General features: G+C 40.8%; 1 protein-coding gene across 1 annotated transcript in view; it reads left to right on the top strand.

Annotated features, from left to right (window-relative positions):
- CNOT10 (CCR4-NOT transcription complex subunit 10) overlaps nucleotides 1–21,619 on the top strand; it is a 58,790-nt gene that overhangs the window by 25,818 nt on the left and 11,353 nt on the right. The window contains 6 exon segments of the mRNA XM_032594637.1: nucleotides 1,444–1,597; nucleotides 3,207–3,405; nucleotides 7,687–7,808; nucleotides 10,180–10,241; nucleotides 10,244–10,355; nucleotides 11,531–11,611. Coding sequence (XP_032450528.1) covers nucleotides 1,444–1,597; nucleotides 3,207–3,405; nucleotides 7,687–7,808; nucleotides 10,180–10,241; nucleotides 10,244–10,355; nucleotides 11,531–11,611 — 730 coding nt within the window.

Here is a 21,619-nt window from a genome sequence, read left to right as displayed (position 1 = left end):
CTGTCTTTAAAGATAAGTAAAAATTTTTAAAAAGATGACTAAATTTAACCATGTTAAAACATGAAACATTAAAAACATAACACACACGGGACGCCTGGGTGGCTCAGTTGGTTAAGCGTCCGACTTCAGCTCAGGTCGTGATCTCGTGGTCCATGAGTTTCAAGCCCCGCGTCGGGCTCTGTGCTGAGAGCTCAGAGCCTGAGCCTGTTTCGGATTTTGTGTCTCCCTCTCTCTGACCCTCCCCCGTTCGTGCTCTGTCTCTCTCTGTCTCAAAAATAAATAAACGTTAAAAAAATTAAAAAAATAAAACACACACACACACACACACACACACACACACACACACACACACACTGAACCAGGTCACAAGACAGATGACCCAATGACATTATGGGTAATATTTGAAACAGACGTGACCCAAGTTTTCTGTAGCATACGTTAACAGGTAACCAGTAGGAACAATGTCTGTAACCAAGTGAAAAAGCGGAAAGAACATAAAGAAGCAGAATACAGGACACAAATGCCTAACAAGCACGAGGAGAAAGACGCTCAGCCATAGTGATACATTTTTTTAAATGTTTATTTTGGCAGAGTGCGTGGTGTGGACGTGCAGGTGCCAGCAGAGGAGGGAGAGCGAGAGAGAATCCCAAGCAGGCTCGCACTCTCAGCACAAACCCAGCGTGGGCTTGATCCCACAACCTGGGATCATGACCTGAGCTCAGATCAAGAGTTGGACGCTTAACCGGCCGAGCCATAGTGATGTGTAAAGACATAGGAACTAAAAACAGCGGAGGGGCCCCTGGGTGGCTGGGTTGGACATCCCACTCTGGGCTTCAGTTCAGGTCACCGTCTCTCAATCGTGGGATCGAGCGGAGCTCGGAGCCTGCTTTGGATTCTCTCCCTCTACGCCTCTTCCCTGCTTGTGCATGCATGTGCGCAGACACGCATGCACTTTCTCAAAATAAATTTAAAAAATAAATGAACAGCAGAGACTTAAAGTTTAACAAGCAAAAGCAGGATTTTATGTGTTCTGTTTCAGGTATTCTTGCTATTCATTGAATACATTTCTGTTTTAAGTGTTTCCACATATACTTGTTCTTTCCAGTTTCTACATAGTATTTTGTTGTGTGGATGTAATGCACATGATGTTACTAATACATATTTTTTGTCCTTTGCGTTATTGTATCATTTGCCTATAATTATTAAAAGTTGAATCGGAACGAAGACCTAAACAGGCTAACAAAATTGATGTGCACAGTTGGTTTATCACCTGTAAGAAAAGATTTTGAAAGGAAAGGAGCTTACAGAATTTTCAGATGTTTCTTAAATTTCAAATGCCTCGTGAACTTTTCTGTAGGGCCTAGCGGATGTGATTGCGTGGCTGACTCTTGTGTGGCATGTATCAACAGTAAAACTTGTGGACAAATTTATCTGTGTTCTCAGGTGAATGCTTGAGATGCATGTTCTGGAATAATCTTGGTTGTATCCATTTTGCCATGAGCAAGCACAATTTGGGAATTTTCTACTTTAAAAAGGCCCTCCAGGAGAACGACAATGTTTGTGCACAGCTCAGTGCAGGCAGCACTGACCCAGGTGAGCTCATTGCTGGAAGACAGTTCGTATTTGACCGCCTGAGGAGGGCATGACACTAGAGAGCAGCTGAGCACTGAGGCACGTATACAATTGTCAAGTCACTCTATTTATACCTGAAACTAATATAACACCGTACCTGATGTACACTGGAATTTAAAAATGATAATCTTTTAAAGAAAAAATAAAAATAAATAGGTAGGTGAGAGATCAAGTGGTCCAAATGTATGCCTCATGTGCCTACCTAAAATTAACATTGACCCTTCCCAACAGGTTTGACTCTGGGGATTAGTAGATATTGCTACTTCAAATAACAAGGTGGTAGGAGTAATTATCAAGGAAACCTAAATTACGTTCACTTTTTCATGGATACAGAGATGAGTAATCACGTATGGTAACGTGATAAAGCAAAATAGATTGTGAGAGTTCTCAACTGCTAAGCTGGGTTTTTTTGTTTTGGTTTTTGTTTTAAGTAAGCTCTGCATTCAGTGTGGTGCTTGAACTTGTGACCCAGAGATAGAGAGTCCCGTGCTTTACCAACTGAGGCAGCCAGGCACTCCTAACCTAGTTTTATTATAGGTTATTTCCAAGGTTTCACATGTGCGGTTATTGGTAGTATCTAACAATCTTTTGAGCAAATTCCTGAAGTCTTTATTTAATATCCATACCATACGAATCCTTCACCTGGAATGCTTAAAACCAAGCAGTTATTTACCTTATTGAAATATAAAACTAATTGATGAAAATGTATCCAAAATTGTAAGTAGTCTTTATTATTATAGACTGAAACTTTGAAAAAGTTAGCGAAGCATAGTCTTTGTAGGTATAGTGTATTAATTTTTATGTTCATAGAAAAGTTGCTAAATCCCCCTAACATTAGCTGCATGTTTCTGGGTAAGAAAGCACATGACAATAAAATGGTTAACCAAACTGAAAGTTTAAAAAAAAACGAAAAAAGTGGAATCAGGCCTGAGTGACTCAGTCGGTTAAGCGTCCGACTCCGGCTCACGTCATGATCTCGGTTCATGGTTTGAGCCTGAATTTGGCTCTGTGCTGACAGTATGGAGCCTTGCTTGGGATTTCTCCCTCTTTCCTTTCCTTTTCTTTTCTTTCCTTTCTTTTTCTTTTCTTTTCTTTTCTTTTCTTTTCCTTTCTTTTCCTTTCTTTCTTTTTCTTCTCTTTTCTTTCTTTTTTCTTTCTTTTCTTTCTTTTCTTTTTCTTTTCTTTCTTTTCTTTCTTCTCTCACTCTGCCCCTGCCCCTACCCCACTCACACTTTTCACACTTTGTCTCTCTGAAAAATAAAAGAAAAAACTGCAATCTTCTAAAAAGGTGGAAAAGGTACAGAGGAGTCCGTGGGTCCTGTCTCTTTTCTTTGCCTTTCTGGAAGATTGCTGTCTGGCTGCACCGGCACAGGCAACTGAAATGACTCTGGAGAATATTTGTGGGGTTTGAGGGGGACGATCATCACTGGGAGAGAGCTGTTACAGCTTCACAGTGGGGTCACTGATATTACACGAGGTAGCATTCAAGTACTTTGTGGGATAAATGTTTTGAGTGTGGACTGCTTTTTTCACCTGACGAGTTTTTTCTTAACCTGATTGTATCGCTAGGCAAGAAGTTTTTCAGGAAGACCCATGTGTACATTACTAACCAACAAGAGGTACGAGTTGCTGTATAACTGTGGCATTCAGCTCCTTCACATCGGAAGACCTCTTGCCGCCTTTGAGTGTCTGATTGAAGCTGTTCAGGTCTATCACGCAAATCCCCGCCTCTGGCTCCGGCTGGCCGAATGCTGCATTGCTGCCAACAAGGGGGTGAGTGCCCCTTGGGCATCGTTTTGGACCGTCCCCCAGCTCGTTGCATAGAAAGCGGCAAACGCCGGGAGACGTCCGAGACCTCGTTCCCTTTCTGAGTCTCAGGGAATGTACGTAGTCCGTCCTTTAACAGTTGGACAAAAGGTTTCGTTTCCGAGAGTCGGTTGTTGACATTCTGCTTCGTGAAGCATCGCAGCCTCTATCGGCTGTCATATTAAGGAGGTGGAGTCGTTGAGAGGGTCGTATCTGGTGGGACGGTGGTCTGCTGGGGGCGGGGGCCGTGTCGTCTGAGGGCCTGAGAATGGCACCTGCACAGGCGGGTAGAAAAGGGCTGGCGGTAACCCCGTGAGTGCGACGCCGCTTTCCTTTTGATCCGGTAAACGGACTGTCGGACTGCCTCTCCCACAGGAGGGTCCCCCGTGACTGTGCGAAAGAGGCCAGGTTTACGTGGGTGTCCTTGCCTAGATTCTCTGCACGTGGTGGTTGCTGGAAGCCTTGGGAATCTGGAGTGGGGAGCGGTCAGCAGGGGGTGGGGGCAAGACCGCTTGGATGAGAATCGCCAGACGCCTGTAGGACCCGTTTCCTCCCCGCCCCCCCGCCCTTGCCGTGCTCCTCGGCTGTGTGGAGGACTGGGTGGCCTGGCACCTGAGGTGTGCCTGCCATCGGCGACCCGAGATGCGTCGCTGCCCTCGCCCCTTCCTGAGGAACCGTTGCCGAAGCCCGCGTGGGAAGGATGGTTGCCTGGCGGTTGTCACACGTGGTATTTAAGTGGCTGATGATCTGTATCCCCCTGGGGAAGAGAAGCGTGCCGTCCTCCAAGGGCTTTAAGGATTTATTGGATTGTAATTTGCCTTTTAAAAGACAACTTTCTTATTGGAGCATTCTTTTTTTTTTTTTAATTTTTAAAATGTTTTTATTTGTTTCGTTGTGAGAGAGAGAGAGCGAGCGAGCTAGCAAGGTAGGGGCAGAGAGAGAGGGAGACAGAGGCTCTGAAGCGGGCTCTGCACTGACAGCACAGGGCCTGACGTGGGACTTGAACTCACGAACAGTGAGACCAGGACCTGAGCCGAAGTCGGACACTCAACTCACTGAGCCACTCAGGCGCCCCTCTTATTTGGTAATTCTTAAATTAATTGACAAATAATTCTAGGCAGAATGTGTACTTCTGAAAACAAAAATCTCTAGGAATGGTTTATTCTCTTTAATCCATTCATGAATTTAAGTATTGGAGGCCTCTCATTTGGACAGTTATTGGAAACCAGGGAATTACATCAACCAGGGAGTAGAGAAATACAGTAAGGCTTAATATTTTCTTTTACAATTACTTATTTTTAGGGGCACATGCGTGGCTCAGTGGGTTGAGCTTCCGACTTCGGCTTGGGCCATGATCTCACAGTTGGTGAGCCGCTGTCGGGCTCTGTGCTGACAGCTCAGAACCAGGAGCCTACTTTGGATTCTGTGTCTCCCTCGCTCTCTGGCCCTGCCTCTCTCTCTCCCTCTCTCTCTCTCTCTCTCTAAAAAATAAATAAACATTGAAAAGAATAAATTAAAACAATAAAGGTGTTATTTTTAGAAGTAGTACTTTTCGGACTGTCTTCATTCTGTGGATTTTATTATGAAGTCACGCCCCATTCTGCAAAGTTCTAAATCTCTAATTTTAAAAAAATGGTGGAGATGACTTAATTGCCATAATTTGGTGGATGTCAGAGTATTCAGTTTGTGCTACAAACAGGAAATATGCCAAAAATAATTATCTGTCTGTGTGCTCTGTCTTCCTTCTAAAAGGATGCTGAAGTGCCCTAAAAGACTGTTAAGACAACCCCCAAACACTCTCTAATAAAACCAGAGAGTAAAATCCCAAAAGCAGAAATAATAAACTCTAAATAAAATTCCATAAAATGTATTGAGTTGGGATAGAAGGAATGCTGAAGAAAGCAGTTTGTACCTTCAGAAATAAATCCATCTTTTAATAAAAAGAACAACTTGGGGCACCTGGGTGGCTCAGTGAGTTGAGTGTCCAACTCTTGATTTGGGCTCAGGTCACAATCTCAGGATCATGGGATCTTTTTTTTTTTTTTTTTTTAATTTTTTTTTTTTCAACGTTTATTTATTTTTGGGACAGAGAGAGACAGAGCATGAACGGGGGAGGGGCAGAGAGAGAGGGAGACACAGAATCGGAAACAGGCTCCAGGCTCTGAGCCATCAGCCCAGAGCCTGACGCGGGGCTCGAACTCCCGGACCGCGAGACGTGACCTGGCTGAAGTCGGATGCTTAACCAACTACGCCACCCAGGTGCCCCTGGATCATGGGATCTTAAGTGGAGCCTGCTTAAGATTCTCTCTCCCCCACTGGCCCTCTCTCTCTCTCTCTCTAAAACAAAAGTTAAGAAAAAATACCTTTTTAAAAAGAACCAACTTAATTGTTAAATTGGTGATGCTGAGGAGATCATTTATGTCCTGTTTATCTGACGGACATTGCTTCAGACTGCTTTTGGCAGAAGTAGGGCTTACGCTTACTTGGATGGGTATAATATATGAGAGAAGATGCGCTAATTTAAAAAAAAACCACGGACTTTACTAGAGGGAGAGTATGGAACCAATTTAAGAGAAGGCTGTTAAGGGGTGCCTGGGTGGCTCTGTCGGTTGAGCATCCGACTTCAGCTCAGGTCATGATCTCACAGTCGTGGGTTCGAGCCCCACATCCGGCTCTGTGCTGACAGCTCAGAGCCTGGAGCCTGTTTCAGATTCCGTGCCTCCCTCTCTCTCTGCCCCTACCCCACTCGCACTCTGTCTCTCTCGCTCGCTCTCTCTCAAAAATAAACATTAACAAAAATTAAAGAAAAAAAAAGAAAGTTTATTATTGTGGATTTTTAGTTCCCTTCGGTCTTTGTTTTCATCTGTTGCACCTCCACATCTTCCTTGCGTGATCTTGTGTGACCTTACGGATCGGGAAGGAACGTATGGATGAATCATAAATTTATCACCACGAATAGGAAAAGAAGTCAGAATGGGAGTGCCTTCCAAGAATGGTTCAGAATATCCACTTTTTGTTATTTTTCATTGATCTTGCTTGGCTGCCCCCTCGACACAAAATTTCCAGTCAGAGCAGTTTTGTTGTATTTTTTAAGCACTGTGTAATATTTCTTTTTAAAATGAATATACAGTGAATCCCTGTTTTATCAGAAGTCATGGCTGGAAGTACAACTATAGTAAAGTTCCAGTAGGAGCAGTGAGTAACAGTACAGAAACGTGCTTAGAGAAGGACTGTTTGCAGGGCAGAGTTTAGCTCTGCGAGTTCACATGGGTCGGCTCCAGTTTATTCCTGCACGTGAGAGCTGCGTGACTTTATAAAATGATGGGGTGGGATTCCACCTGCAGGCAACCCAGAGACCTTGAATGATGGGAAGGTAAATGCCGCTGGCACATTAAGTTCTCGTAGTGAGGTGATGCTGCTGTGTTCGTGAGACATCCCAACACTGTGTGTGTGTAGGTAGCTTTTACTGTTGTCGGTCTAATGTTTACAGGGTTTTAGAATTTCGATTTTCTAGAAGGAAAGAATTGTGCCCGTGTAAATGTTAACATGTAGCTTGTCCCAGTTTATATGTTGTTAAAATTTAATTAATGCTTTCAATTAAGAGAGACACGCTGGGGGGCGCCTGGGTGGCGCAGTCGGTTAAGCGTCCGACTTCAGCCAGGTCACGATCTCGTGGTCCGTGAGTTCGAGCCCCGCGTCGGGCTCTGGGCTGATGGCTCAGAGCCTGGAGCCTGTTTCCGATTCTGTGTCTCCCTCTCTCTCTGCCCCTCCCCCGTTCATTCTCTGCCTCTCTCTGTCCCAAAAATAAATAAACGTTGAAAAAAAAAAATTTAAAAAAAAAAAAAAAAAAAAGAGAGACACGCTGGGTTCTAGGAAGCAGAGTTGCTTCCCTTTCTGAGTCTTTGTGGCTCTCCTGTTTCCTTACTCTGATGCAGCATGGTGTCCGGGGTGTAGGATATTCTAACTAGATCGTTCTAAATAAATGCTTAAGTCGTTCTTGAATTGCCTTTTTTCCTTAGAATTACCTCAGACTTCATATTAAAATATAGCATATATGACAGACTTCCCGCTTCATGTACTAATTAACCATCCTTTTCTTCAGTACTGAACATATTTCCTTTATCACCAAAACTCCACATTGATGGATCATAGGAACTTCCTTGGAGTACTTCGAAAAATACTAGATCATTTTTCACATCCTGTCTTACAGTTGCATTGATTAATTGGAAATTATTTGTGTTTTTGCAGACTGCTGAACAAGAAACTAAAGGCCTTCCAAGTAAGAAAGGAATTGTACAGTCTATTGTTGGTCAAGGCTATCATCGTAAAATAGTTCTGGCATCACAGTCTATACAGAATACTGTATATAAGTAAGTATTATGCAGAGAGAGAGAAAGTGTAGATATTTGATATTATTTCTCAATGTTATTTATGTATAAAAATATGCTTAAGATTTTTCATGGGAGGAACCACTTTGCAACCAGGTTTTATTTCTACTTCAACAACCAGAGCCTCATATATAAGTCCATAGTGTATATTATCTGACACAAGGTTTCGGTTTAGTCACGTATGTGCTGAGAATGTTGATGGCTCAGAGAACCCGGTCTATTCAGTTCCATTATTCAGAATGTCCAGAAGAGGGCATCTTGATGTTTCTTAAAATTTTATATAGTGTATCATTGCTGCTTTTTATTTAGGTATTTTCCCTAAACCTGATTCTTAGTATTAGGAGAAAAAAAATAACAAATACATAAGTAACCAAAGCAATATAAAGCTGTCACATGCAGAACCTTCAGTTGAATAGCTTTTATTTATTTTTTTTTTTAATTTTTTTTCAACGTTTATTTATTTTTGGGACAGAGAGAGACAGAGCATGAACGGGGGAGGGGCAGAGAGAGAGGGAGACACAGAACCGGAAACAGGCTCCAGGCCCCGAGCCATCAGCCCAGAGCCCGACGCGGGGGCTCGAACTCACGGACCGCGAGATCGTGACCTGGCCGAAGTCGGACGCTTAACCGACTGCGCCACCCAGGCGCCCCTTGAATAGCTTTTAAATATGAACAGCTTTTAAATATGAACATCTTTATCTTATATAAAGAAAGATTCCGGGGCGCCTGGGTGGCTTGGTCGGTTAAGCGTCCGACTTCGGCTAAGGTCATGATCTCGCGTTATCTCGCGTGAGTTCGGGCCCCCGCGTCGGGCTCTGTGCTGACAGCTCAGAGCCTGGGGCCTGTTTCAGATTCTGTGTCTCCCTCTTTCTCTGCCCCTCCCCTGTTCATGCTCTGTCTCTCTCTGTCTCAAAAATAAATAAACGTTAAAAAAAATTTTTTAAAGAAAGAAAGATTCCAATTTGGAGTTGCTATTTTTTTTTTATTTATTTATTTTTTTAACGTTTATTTATTTTTGAGACAGAGAGACACAGAGCATGAATGGGGGAGGGGCAGCAAGAGAGGGAGACAGAGAATCGGAAACAGGCTCCAGGCTCTGAGCAGTCAGCACAGAGCCCGATGCGGGGCTCGAACTCACATACCGCAAGATCGTGACCTGAGCCGAAGTCCGACGCTTAACTGACTGAGCCACCCAGGCGCCCCGGAGTTGCTATTATTTTTAAAGTAGTAGGCTTTGTAAAAAATTTGCTGTTTTTTTCCTTCCCCAAAAATAAAATTGTTCTCTACCATTTAAAAGTTTTTCCAAAGTTTTTTTTTTTAAGTCTATTTATTTTTGAGAGAGGGGGGGAGAGAGACAGAGAGAGACAGAGACAAAATCCCAGTCTCCACACTACCAGCATGGAGCCCAACACGGAACTCAAACTCACAGACCCTGAGACCGTGACCTGAGCCAAAATCGAGAGTCGGACGCTTAACTGAGCCACCCAGGAGCCCCCACCCCAAAGTTTTAAAATAGTATCTGGCACACATTATTTTCGTGTTAATTTATTTCAGCCATACTGCAGATTTATTTTTTTAAAGACTTAAAATTTCAAAATTATTACTACTTTTCACTTTTTTTTCCCCCTAATAAAGTTTAGTTTGGTGTATCAATAGAAAGTTATATAAATTCTCAAAAAAGGGACGCCTGGGTGGCTCAGTCAGTTGGGCTTCCGACTTTGACACAGGTCATGATCTCACGGTTCGTGGGTTCAAGCCCGCGTCGGGCTCTGTGCTGATAGCTCGGAGCCTGCTTGGGATTCTGTGTCTCCTCCTCTCTCTGCCCCTTCCCTGCTCATGTGTGTGTCAATAATAAATAAACGTCTCAATAATAAATAAACGTTTAAAAAAATAATAAATTTTTAAAAATAAAAGAAAATAACATAAAATCTCAAAAAAAATATTGTAAGGCAAAACAAAGCATTTTCGAAAACGAGGATCAACTGAAACAAGGCTCAGGTGTAACCTTTCTTTCCAGTTCTTACTATACCTGTCCTGGCCCTTGTTACAATTTTCCTTACCTGTAACTCCTCTGTTGTATTAACATGGGCACTGCAGATCACCTCCAAGTTGTTTTCCATCCCTAGTCCCATTCCTGGAGATACAACTGGGTATTATTCATGCTTCCTACACTTGATGTGCGCCGTTTAGGATTGGGTGCTTTGGCATTCTCTTGGAGTGGCTTGTTTTCAAATTTTTCCCTGTCAGAAGGCACATTTTCATTCATAATTCTATTGGTTTTATTCCCAATAACAGAAAAGTGTTACTACTTTTTATGTTATTTACTTAGCTAATTCGGTTTTACTCTTTCAAGCGATGGACAGTCTTCAGCCATTCCTGTAGCCAGCATGGAGTTTGCAGCCATCTGTCTCCGAAACGCCTGCTGCTCTTACCGGAAGAACAGCAAGATCCGAAGCAGGAAAATGGGTCTAAAAATAGTAACCAATTAGGTGGGAACACGGAGAGCAGCGAAAGCGGCGAAACTTGCAGGTAATCTAATCCCTTGGACCCCCTTTGGTGAAGCCCCTCAGGACTTCGTGAGCCCCTTTGTCCTACAGATGAATTCTTAAAATCTCCAGACTGAATTTCCTAAATCCCTGTTTTGAATAAGAAGAAAGGAAAGTATGAATGTTAAGTATTTCTGGAAGGGGAGAAATAAAGTGAAGGCCAAGTGAGGACAGAACCTTGGGAGAGAAAAGTGGAAAGAAACAGCTTTTCATTGACGGAGATACAGCTGTAAAGAAATCCTTTCGCACTCAGAGATAGGGCTTTGTTTTTACTTTTATTAAAGTAAATACTTAAATCCTAAAACTTCTCACTTCTTCTTATCCTTTGCCTTTTGTCTTAACATACCGTAAATCACTAACCTCTAGAATATTTCTATTAATTTCTAGGTTTTTTTTGTATAAATGTTATACCAATCTCTAGAAACTAAGAGAGTTTCTAGTAATCATAAAACACCATCATATATAAAGTTATTTTTACACATAGCACCTTTAAATTCAAGTGTTTCCTCCCAGCATTTTTTCTGGATTATTATAAAAATACATTCATTAAAGAAAATTTGAAACAAAACTGTGGGGTTTTTTTCCACCTCCATCAAGAGGTTATCTTTTACTGTAGTTGATACAAAAAAAAAAAAAAAAGCAATCAGAAGAATGAGAAATGTGTGAAAATACGAGAGTGGTCTCCTTTGTAGAGATATTGTTTACAATTAGAAATTAAAAAAAAATTTTTTTTAATGTTTTATTTTTGAGACAGAGACAGACCATGAGCAGGGGAAGGTCAGAGAGCAAGGGAGACACAGAATCCGAAGCAGGCTCCAGGCTCTGAGTTGTCAGCACAGGGCCGACACGGGGCTCAAACTCACAAACCACGAGATCATGATCTGAGCTGAAGTCAGACACCTAACTGAAAGAGCCACCCAGACACCCCAACAATTAGATATTTTTGAAAGCAATATTGTGTATTGGAGGAAAAGAAGCTGAAATACAGTATAGCTTTAACACATTGGTGTTACCAAGTTACTAAGCATGTTTTCATTGGTTGTTTTGGCTCTTTTGCATTTTTGGCATAAAAATTGCATGGGAGTGGGGATCGGGCAACCAAATTTTGTATTTAATTGCTTATTTGCTCTTCATAATTAAGAGTCTGTCTTATTTTAGCAGTAAAAGCCATGATGGAGATAAGTTCATTCCAGCTCCACCTTCCTCTCCATTGAGAAAACAGGAATTAGAAAACTTAAAGTAAGTATGTAAACAAAAGTTAGCATAGCAGCTACTGCATGTTATTTTTAATCTTTATTTGTTGATATTGTGAATGGTATTGGTGGAATGTCAAATGTTAAACCAGTCTTTCAATCTTGTGATAAACCCTACTAGTCAGAATGTATTATCTTTTTTATAAATTTTTTTAATGTTTATTTATGTTTGAAAGAGAAAGAGCACGAGCAGGGCAAGGGTGGAGAGAGAGGGAAACAGAATCCGAAGCAGGCTGTCAGCACAGAGCCCCAACTCAAGGCTCGAACCCACAAACCACGAGATAATGGCCTGAGCCAAAGTCAGACGCTCAACCGACTGAGCCACCCAGGTGCCCCTTTTTAAATTTTTTTTAATGTTTCTTTATTGTTAGAGAGAGTGCAGGTTGGGGAGGGGCAGAGAGGGAGGCACAGAGCCAGACGTAGGGCTCAAACCCACAAACCATGAGATCGTGACCTGAGCTGAAGTCAGATGCTTCACCGAGTGAGCCACCCAGGTGCACCCAGGAATTTCATTTTTAAGTATCAAATTTATCACTGCTCTTACTTTTTATCCATTTCATGTAATGTGTAGAAAGGCCTTCTTGCTTCCAAGGTTTAGAAAATAATTCACACGTGTGTTCTAGCACTGCCACAACCACCAATCTAAATTTTTGTTTCATGTAGAATTTTGTTTTATCTAAATGAACAAGGTTTAGGAATCTATCCTGTGTCTGATTTTTCATAGTAGTCCATTTGATTAAGTTAATTTAACTTTCAAAATAAAGCATGAAACAGAACTATGGATGTTGAGATTTTGCGTGTAAACATTTAAAATTACATTTTTATAAAATAACATGTATATGTCTGTTTGCAAAAAAAAAAAAAAAAAATCTGGGAAGGATCTGTGTCAAAACCTTCGTAGTGGTTATTCCTGAATGGTGTAATAACTGATTTTCATTCTCTTACTGTGGTTATTCCTGAATGGTGTAATAACTGATTTTCATTCTCTTACTGGATATGTTTTTTTCCTAACTCTTTAAGAAAGGAAGATATTTCCTTAATGTTAGTGATGCCCCTCCTTGCATACCTAGTGTTTTTGGAGGAAGATTGGCCAGCCGGATGTGCCATTTTCTCTCTTCTCCCTCCCCTCCCTTCCCCCCCCACCACTTAAATAAAGATACGCCATTTTCTGATCATATGTTGTCAGATCAGCGTGTTCACAGTAGGGCATTGCTGTCCGTGAGCTCGGGGTGCCACGCACCATGTTCACCTAAACGACAACTTTTTATCTCTTTATTTTACTCTGTTGAAGTATACCATAAATTCACACTTTGCAGTAATGCCCTCTCTGGCCTGGGTTTTATTATCAGGAGGGAAGAATTAATCCTCTGATTATAGAGAGGAAAATCTTAAATTTCAAATTTAGTTAGAAACGGGGAGTTGGTCATTTAAGGTACATTTTGAAAGTAGTGTTTTGGGTTTTTTTTTGTTTTTTTGTTTTTTGTTTTTAATTTGACAAAGATAATTAAATGTTTTATTCAGTAATCTTTAGAGTAAAATTTCTTGAATTCTCTTGTAGTGATAAGATAGCAAGAAAATAAAAGTACTGTAACAAATTACTAGTGAAAGTGCTGTAACAAAAACAAAATATCAGTAGAAGGTTGCCATTGAATAAATTAAAATTGAATTTTTAAAAGCAGTCAAATTCCAACAGTATAACTAAAACTCACTGTGCTAGATTTTTGTCCTGAGTAGAAATGTGTGAAAACAAAGCAGGTTATGTAAAGCTAAACTGTATTTGGTATAAAGTGAGCTGGTAAGGAGGAGGTAGATTGTCATGTTCAGCCAGGACAATATTTGGGAAAATGCTTTATTACCAGAAAATACACTGTTTTCCCCCAGTATTACTGCTTAATGTCTTCTAGAGAGGTCTCTATGGAGCCACCTGTATTTCATGTTTGTCTAAGGGTTCATTTAGTTTTAATAGTTATTTTGTATGGTAAAAATCTCAGTACAAAGTGTTATGTGGTGTAGGGGTGCCTGGCTGGCTTATTTGGAAGAACATGGACTCTTGATCCGCAGGGTCATGAGTTCAAGCCCCCACATTGGGATAAGTAAAGTATTAAAAAGAAAAAAAAAATGACATAGTGTAAAGTAAAATTTGACCCATCACAGTCCTCTGTTTCCAAGATCTTCCAGAGGGATGACCAGTGACTGGTTTCTGTTATGTCCTTCCGGTGAGATTTCTCAGTCATATGTCAGCAAAAGGATATATGGGATTTTTTAAGTTTTATTTCATTTATTTCGAGAGAGAGAGAGAGTGTGCACTTGCATGCATGCACATGAGTCGAGGAGGGCAGAGAGAGAGAGAGGGAGAATCCCAGGCAGGCTTCTTGCTCCCATGACCTGTGAGATTACAGTCTGAGCCAAAATCCAAAGTCCAGCACTTAACCGACCCAGCCACCCAGGCATTCCTATGGTATTTTGCACACTAACAATTGTATAGTGTCCACCTTGTTCTGTACCCTGCTTTTCCCATTTGACAGTGTGTCGTTAGAGATTGCTCTGTATTGGGACAAACCTCTGTTTCACTCTTTATAATAGGGGCATAAAATTACATTCTATGGATATGACATGTATCATTCTTTTTAGCTGTTGATAGTGTTTTCAGTCTTTGATGTTACACATAATGCTGCAGTAAGTATCACTGGACACAGTTCTTAAGGAGAATCCTTAATGAAGAGAGCATTTAAGCAGTTTTTAGATTTAATTTTTACAAATTTATTTGAGTGTTGTATTAATCTTAGGGTTGTCTTATGCATGCGATTAACAAGTATTTTATTCCATGATGGTCGAAGGGCTGCAGAGCTGTGTAAATTAATCTTGCATTCTTAAAGTGGCATTAAAGAGAAGGGTATGTGTGGGGTGTTCTACTTCCTCTCAGAGTTTTGTACCCCTCGTGGCACAGCTCTTGGCTTTCCGCGTGTCCTGGTGGGAGGACTGGTGATTTCTAGAGAAAAGAACGTCACTTCCCTATTTTTGTGGAAAGGGGCAGAGGGCCTCCCTGGGGAATTCCGTCATCATAAAGGGAGGTAAAGATGGGTTTGCGCGAATCTGTTAACCTTTTTTTTCATGGAGCAGACAGGAGAAAGGAAGTGGGACAAGATGGAAGGAGACTTAGGGTAGATTCATAGAAGAACTGCTGTGCAGGATAGCAGTGATGGTAATGTGGAGACAAATGGTGCAGGGAAGGAGTTGTGAAAGATTTGTGGGTAATTTCCCAAGCTATAAAGGCTCCTAATGCAGTTGGGCGTGTTAAAGGGCAGCTCCGTGGCAGGGGCCAGCTGTCCTCTGTGGAAGGAAGGGCACTGAGCACATTGGTTGCTGTTAAGATCATGGAATTCTTAGAGATTTCATCCACTTCTGACCTGCATTCTTTTATGTGATTGGAAAAGTGTGTGACTAGTGTATACTTTAGTTTTTATGGACTATTCTATTTGACCCCTTGTGCTCTGTAATACCCAAGACACCAATGTAAAACCTCATTTCCTATTTTCAGCATAACTAATATGCAGTAAATTATCATGAGTGTTCTAATGGCTGCTTCTTATAGTATGGGTTCACAGCCTCTCGAGTACTTTCTTTTTTTTTCATTTCTGTATAAATGAAGATGGGTTCCAAAAGATACTCATTCTAACCAAGTTTCAGACAGATCTGTTTTGAAGGAATTGTGAGATTCTGTATTAGAATTAAGATAGTTTTCAGAAAAATATTCTCTCAGTTAAAACAGATTTGCCCCAAATCAGGAAAATGTGTCAGAAATTAACGAGGCAGTTTAATTGTGAAGCTCAGATGAACGCTGTTAGAATATTGTTCAGTTCCTGAATCTGTCAGAGCTCTGCAGAGCCTTCCGTTTCATCCAGTTAAGAAAGCATACACGCGTTCTACAGCCTTAAATTAAATGAATGCGGTGACAACATTTTCAAATAAAAGGTGACTCTACTTCTAGGTACTTACCCAAGGGAAATAAAAGCTTGTCTGCACAATAAGTAATAGCAGCTTTACTTATGATAGACTAAAACCAGAGATAGTGCAGATAACCATTAGTAGGAGAATGGGTAACTACATTGTAATCCACTTTATACTAAGCTATAAAAAACAACAAATTAATGGGGTGTCTGGGTGGCTCGTGTGGTTAAGCATCTAACTCTTTTTTTATGTGTTTATTTTTGAAAGTTTATTTATTTTGAGAGAGAAAGAGAACCCTCATGTGTGCGAGCAGGGGAGGGGCAAAGAGAGAGTTCCACACAGGCTCTCTACCAGAGCACAGAGTCCAGTGTGGGCCTTGATCTCCTGACCCGGGAGATCATGACTGAGGCGAAACCAAGAGTCAGATGCTCAACCTTCTGAGCCACCCCAACACCCATGTCTGCCTCTTGATTTCAGCTCAGGTCATGATCCCAAAGCTGTGGGATTGAGTTGTGCGTCAGGCTCCGTGCTGAGCATGGAACCTGCTTGAGATTCTCTTTCTCCCTCTGTCCCTCTCGCCCACTCTTGCGCGCCCGCTCGCTTTCTCTCTCTCTCCTCTCAAAACATCAACAACAAATTATTGATACTTAAGTCAATATGAATGAATCTCAAAACATTCTGTGTTTCTGTGGCGCTTGGGTGGCTCAGTTGGTCAAGTGTTCAGCTGAAGTCATGATCTTGTGATTTGTGGGTTCAGGCTCTGCCTTGGGCTCTGTGCTGACAGCTCAGAGCCTGGAGCCTGCTTCCGATTCTGTGTCTGCCTCTCTCTCTCTCTGCATCTCTCTATCTCTCTCTCCCTCTCAAAAATAAACATCAAAATTTTTTTAAAAAACCATTGTTTTTCTTCTCCTGCAGTGTGAAGTTCATGCTGTATGGTTCCATTTATGCCATTCTGTGCCAGGCAAAAACTACAAAACAAATTGACTAGAAGGATCTTTCTGGGGTGATAGAAATGTTCTGTATCTTGATTGGGCTAGTGGTTACATGTATACATCCAAACTCATCAAATTGTACCCTTAAAGTTATGCATTTTGCTGTATATAAATTATCGCTCTTAAAATTTTAAGGTTTTGGGGCACATGGGTGGTTAAGTCAGTAGAGCATGTGACTTTCATCTTGGGGTTCTGAGTTCAAGCCCCACATTGGGGGTAGAGATGACTGAAAAAAAAACTAAAACGTTAAGGTATTTTAAATTTTGCAAAAAGTAATACAATTCTACATACATGATGTTGGGAAATATAACCAGTAATGATTCATACCTGGTCAGTTCCGCATTCTGGCATGTCATGGAAAGCTCAGTTTCTTAACAAAAAGAGAATTCTTCCCACGTACTCCGTAGACCCTACGGTTGTGGTACAGGGTGGCACAGCCACTCCCACATCTCTACCAAGCACGTGAAGGCGCACTGTTTAATGTGTGATGCCAGGGGTTTCGAAACTCACTGCCAACACTGCGTAAAATGTGTCAGCAACTTTTTTACATTACATGTTGAAATGATATTTTATGTATATTGGGTTATTTTAAGTATGTTAAAACTAATTTCACCTGTTTCTTCTACCTTCTTTAATGTTTCTATTAGAAAATTTATCTATTTTTTTTTTAATTTTTTTTTTAATGTTTATTTATTTTTGAGACAGAGAGAGAGCATGAATGGGGGAGGGTCAGAGAGAGAGGGAGACGCAGAATCTGAAGCAGGCTCCAGGCTCTGAGCTGTCAGCACAGAGCCCGACATGGGGGCTCGAACTCATGGAGTGTGAGATCATGACCTGAGCTGAAGTCGGATGCTCAACCGACTGAGCCACCCAGGCGCCCCTCTATTAGAAAATTTAAAAGTATATTCCCTGCTCCAATTACATTTCTGTTGGACAGTGCTGCTCTGAGGTTTCAGAACTGTGTTTGAAGTGTTTATATTCACACATGGTTTTCACAAATATGTAATACTGTTTCTATGCCAGCTTCCTCACATGCCGTTTATTTTAGCTGAATATCTCAGAAACTTTTTTTTTTAATTTACATCCAAGTTAGCATATAGTGCAACAATGATTTTAGGAGTAGATTCCTTAATGCCTCTTAACCCATTAGCCCATCCCTCTCCCACAACCCTTCCATTAACCCTCCATTTGTTCTCCATATTTAAGACTCTCTTATGTTTTGTCCCCATCCCTGTTTTTATGTTATTTTTTCCCCTTCCCTTATGTCCATCTGTTTTGTCTCTTAAAGTCCTCGTATGAATGAAGTCGTATGATTTTGTCTTTCTCTGACTAATTTCACTTAGCATAATACCCTCCAGTTCCATTCACGTAGTTGCAAATGGCAAGATTTCATTCTTTTTGGTTGCCGAGTAATACTCCATTGTGTGTATATACCACATCTTCTTTATCCATTCATCCGTCAATGGACATCTGGGCTGTTTCCATACTTTGGCTGTTGTGGATAGTGCTGCTATAAACATGGGGTGCATGTGCCCCTTCGAAACAGCACACGTGTATCCCCTGGATAAATACCTAGTAGTACAATTGCTGGGTCGTAGGGTAATTCTATTTTTAATTTTTGAGGAACCTCCATACTGTTTTCCAGAGTGGCTGCACCAGCTTGCATTTCCACCAACAATGCAAAAGAGATCCTCTTTCTCCGCATCCTCGCCAGCATCTGTTGTTTCCTGAGTTGTTCATGTTAGCCATTCTGACAGGTGTGAGGTGGTATCTCATTGTGGTTTTGAATGTGTATTTCCCTGATGATGAGTGATGTTGAGCATTTTGTTTCATGTGTCGGTTGGCCATCTGGATGTCTTCTTTGGAGAAGTGTCTATTCACGTCTTTTGCCCATTTCTTCACTGGATTATTTGTTTTTTGGGTGTTGAGTTTGATAAGTTCTTTGTAGATTTTGGATACTAACCCTTTATCTGATATGTCGTTTGCAAATGTCTTCTCCCATTCCGTTGGTTGCCTTTATTTTTGCTGATTGTTTCCTTCGCGGTGCAGAAGCTTTAATTTTGATGAGGTCCCAGTAGTTCATTTTTGCTTTGGTTTCCCTTGCCTCCGGAGACATGTTGAGTAGAAGTTGCTGTGGCCAAGATCAAAGAGGTTTTTGCCTGCTTTCTCCTCCTTGAGGATTTTGATGGCTTCCTGTCTTACGTTTAGGTCTTTCATCCATTTGAATTTATTTTTGTGTCTAGTGTAAGAAATTGGTCCAGGTTCATTTTTCTGCATGTTGCTGTCTGGTTTTCCCAGCACCACTTACTGAAAAGACTGTTTTTATTCCATTGGATATTCTTTCCTGCTTTGTCAAAGATTAGTTGGCCATACGTTTGTGGGTCCAATTCTGGGTTCTCTTTTCTGTTCCATTGATCTGAGTGTCTATTTTTGTGCCAGTACCATCCTGTCTTGATGATTACAGCTTTGTAATACAGCTTAAAGTCTGACATTTGTCTTTAAAAGGCCTAATGTCCAAATGAATCTTAGAATGAAGACAGTTGTGCAGGATTGATATTTTGGCTCTCTGCTTTGATTGAAATATTAATGTTTCCACATACATTTGAGAGATCATGATTTTCTTGTAAACAATTAGTTATAAAGGCATTCTTTTCTTTTAATCTTTCTAATTTAAAACAAAAAACAACCAGCCAAACATTTACTGTCTACTGATACATTATGTTTTTTTTTTCATTTTTGTTAAGTTTGTTTATTTTGAGAGAGGGAGAGAGAGTCCCAAGTAGGCTCCACACTGTCAGCATAGAGCCCAGTCGTGACCTGAGCCGAGATCAAGAGTCAGATGTTTAACTGACTGAACCACCCAGGTGCCCTTTACCTTACGTTTTAAAAATGGATTTATTGAGATGTAACTCAAAAATCATACAATTTGCCCTTTTAAAATTTACAATCCAGTGGTTTTTAGTATATTCACAGAGTTGTGCAACCATCACGACAGCCACTTTTAGAACACTTTATCACCTCAGAAAGAAAACCAGGCACCCTTTTCACTGTCCTTCCTCTGCCCCCAGTCTGCTCCCCAGCCCTCATTAATGTACCTTCTAACTCTACGGATTTTTCTGTTCTGGACATTCATATGAGTGGAATCAAAGTAATATGTGGGCTTTTATGACTGGCTTCTTTCACTTAGGATAATGTTTTCAGGGTTCATCCAATGTCGTAGCATGTACCATAGTCGTTTTTATTGCTGAATAATATTTCATCATATGGATATACCTTATTTATCCATTCATCCACTGGAAGACATTTGGATTATTTGTCTGTTTTTTAAGATATTTTTTATTTCTTTACTTTTAAGTAATCTCCACACCCACCGTGGGGCTCAAACTTAAAACCCTGAGATCGAGAGTCATGTGCTCTACCAACTGAGCCAGCCAGGCACCCCTGGATTATTCGTCTTAAGGCTATTGTGAATAATGCCGCTCTCTGCATTTGTGTACAAATTTCTGTGTAGGCGTATGGTTTTTACCTTTCTTGGATATTTACCTAGAAGTAGAATTGCCAGGTCAAATAGTAATTCTGTTTCTCATTTGAGCAGTTGCCAGACTGTTTCCTAAAAGGGTCGTACCATTTTATAATCCCACCAACAGAATGTGAGGATTCCAGTTTGTTCACATCCTCACCAGCACTTGTTATTGCCCGCAGTACTGATTGCACATTGTTGTGGGTGTGAACTGGCGTCTCGAGGTGGTTAGTTTTGCCTTTCCCCGAAGGCTAATGGTGTTGAGCTTCTTGTCGTGTGGCTCGTTGGGCATTTGTGTATCTTCCTGGGAGAAATGTTCATGCACATCCTTTGCCTATTTTGTAATTGGGTTATTACCCTTTTATTGTTGACTTGTAAGAGTTCTTTACGTATTCCAGACACAAGACCCTTATCCGATACGTGATTTACAAATATTTTTTTCCATTCTGTGGGTTGTCTTCTCACTTTTTGAAGGTAGCTTCTGAATCACAAAAGTTTTTCATTTTAATTGAGGTTAAAAAAAATAGAATTGAGGGTAAAAGTTTTTCATTGCAATGATACTCAACTTACCTATTTTTTTTTTCTTTGATCATGCTTTCTGTGTCATATCTCAGAATCCTTTACCAAATCCAAGGTCATGTTGGTTTACCCCTATGTTTTCCTCTAAGACGTTTATAGTTTTGGCTGTTACATTTAGGTCTTTGATCCATTTTGAGTTAACTTACATATGATAAGAGGTAAGGTCTCAGCTTAATTCTTTTGCATACTAATACCGTACTAAGAGTAAAGAAGTAAGTTCGTATGATCAGTCACATACCAACATTTCATTATTGCTTAGTGGTTTAATAGCAGTCTTGGTATGTACTGAGTCTGCATTTAATAGGGCATCTTTGTTAGTCATTCTGAGATTGTGATATTAGCTGAAACTTAATTTCTGAAACTGAAATGGAATCTGTCTAGAACTTGGGGGAAAAAAGTGTAACAGAACTGAAAAATAATAGGAAATAATTTGGGGGCCCACATTGGGAAATGTCTGTATGAGAAAATTTTAATTACAGCATACAAAAATAAAGTGAAATTTCAATTTGTCTTTTTTTTTAAGAAACTATAAAAATGGATAAAAAGAAAGTGCTCAGATCAATTTAATTAAGCCCAGTTATTTAACAAGTATAAATTAAGGAACTTTAATGAGTTCATTTAGACTCTGATACTAAGTGAGTGATTTCCCATTCAGTTAAAAGGGACCTCTTAAGACCCAGCTTTTATGGGAAAAAGATGAGTCAAACAAATGCTTAATAACATAAATATGACAGACAGTTCTAGTGTACTTAATCCTATTTTGGGGTGCTTAGATGGCTCAGTCGGTTAAGCATCTGACTTTGGCTCAGGTCGTGGTCTCCGGGTTCATGGGTTCAAGCCCAGCATTGGACTCCATGTTGACTGTATGGAGCCTGCTTGGGATTCCTCTCTCTCCCTCCCTCCCTCCCTCCCTCTCTCCCTCTGTCTCTCATTCTCTCTCTCTCTACCTACCACG

The sequence above is a fragment of the Lynx canadensis genome, chromosome C2, assembly GCF_007474595.2.
Source record: "Lynx canadensis isolate LIC74 chromosome C2, mLynCan4.pri.v2, whole genome shotgun sequence".
NCBI classification, from domain to species: Eukaryota; Metazoa; Chordata; class Mammalia; order Carnivora; family Felidae; genus Lynx; species Lynx canadensis.
This window is presented reverse-complemented; position numbering and strand designations above follow the sequence as displayed.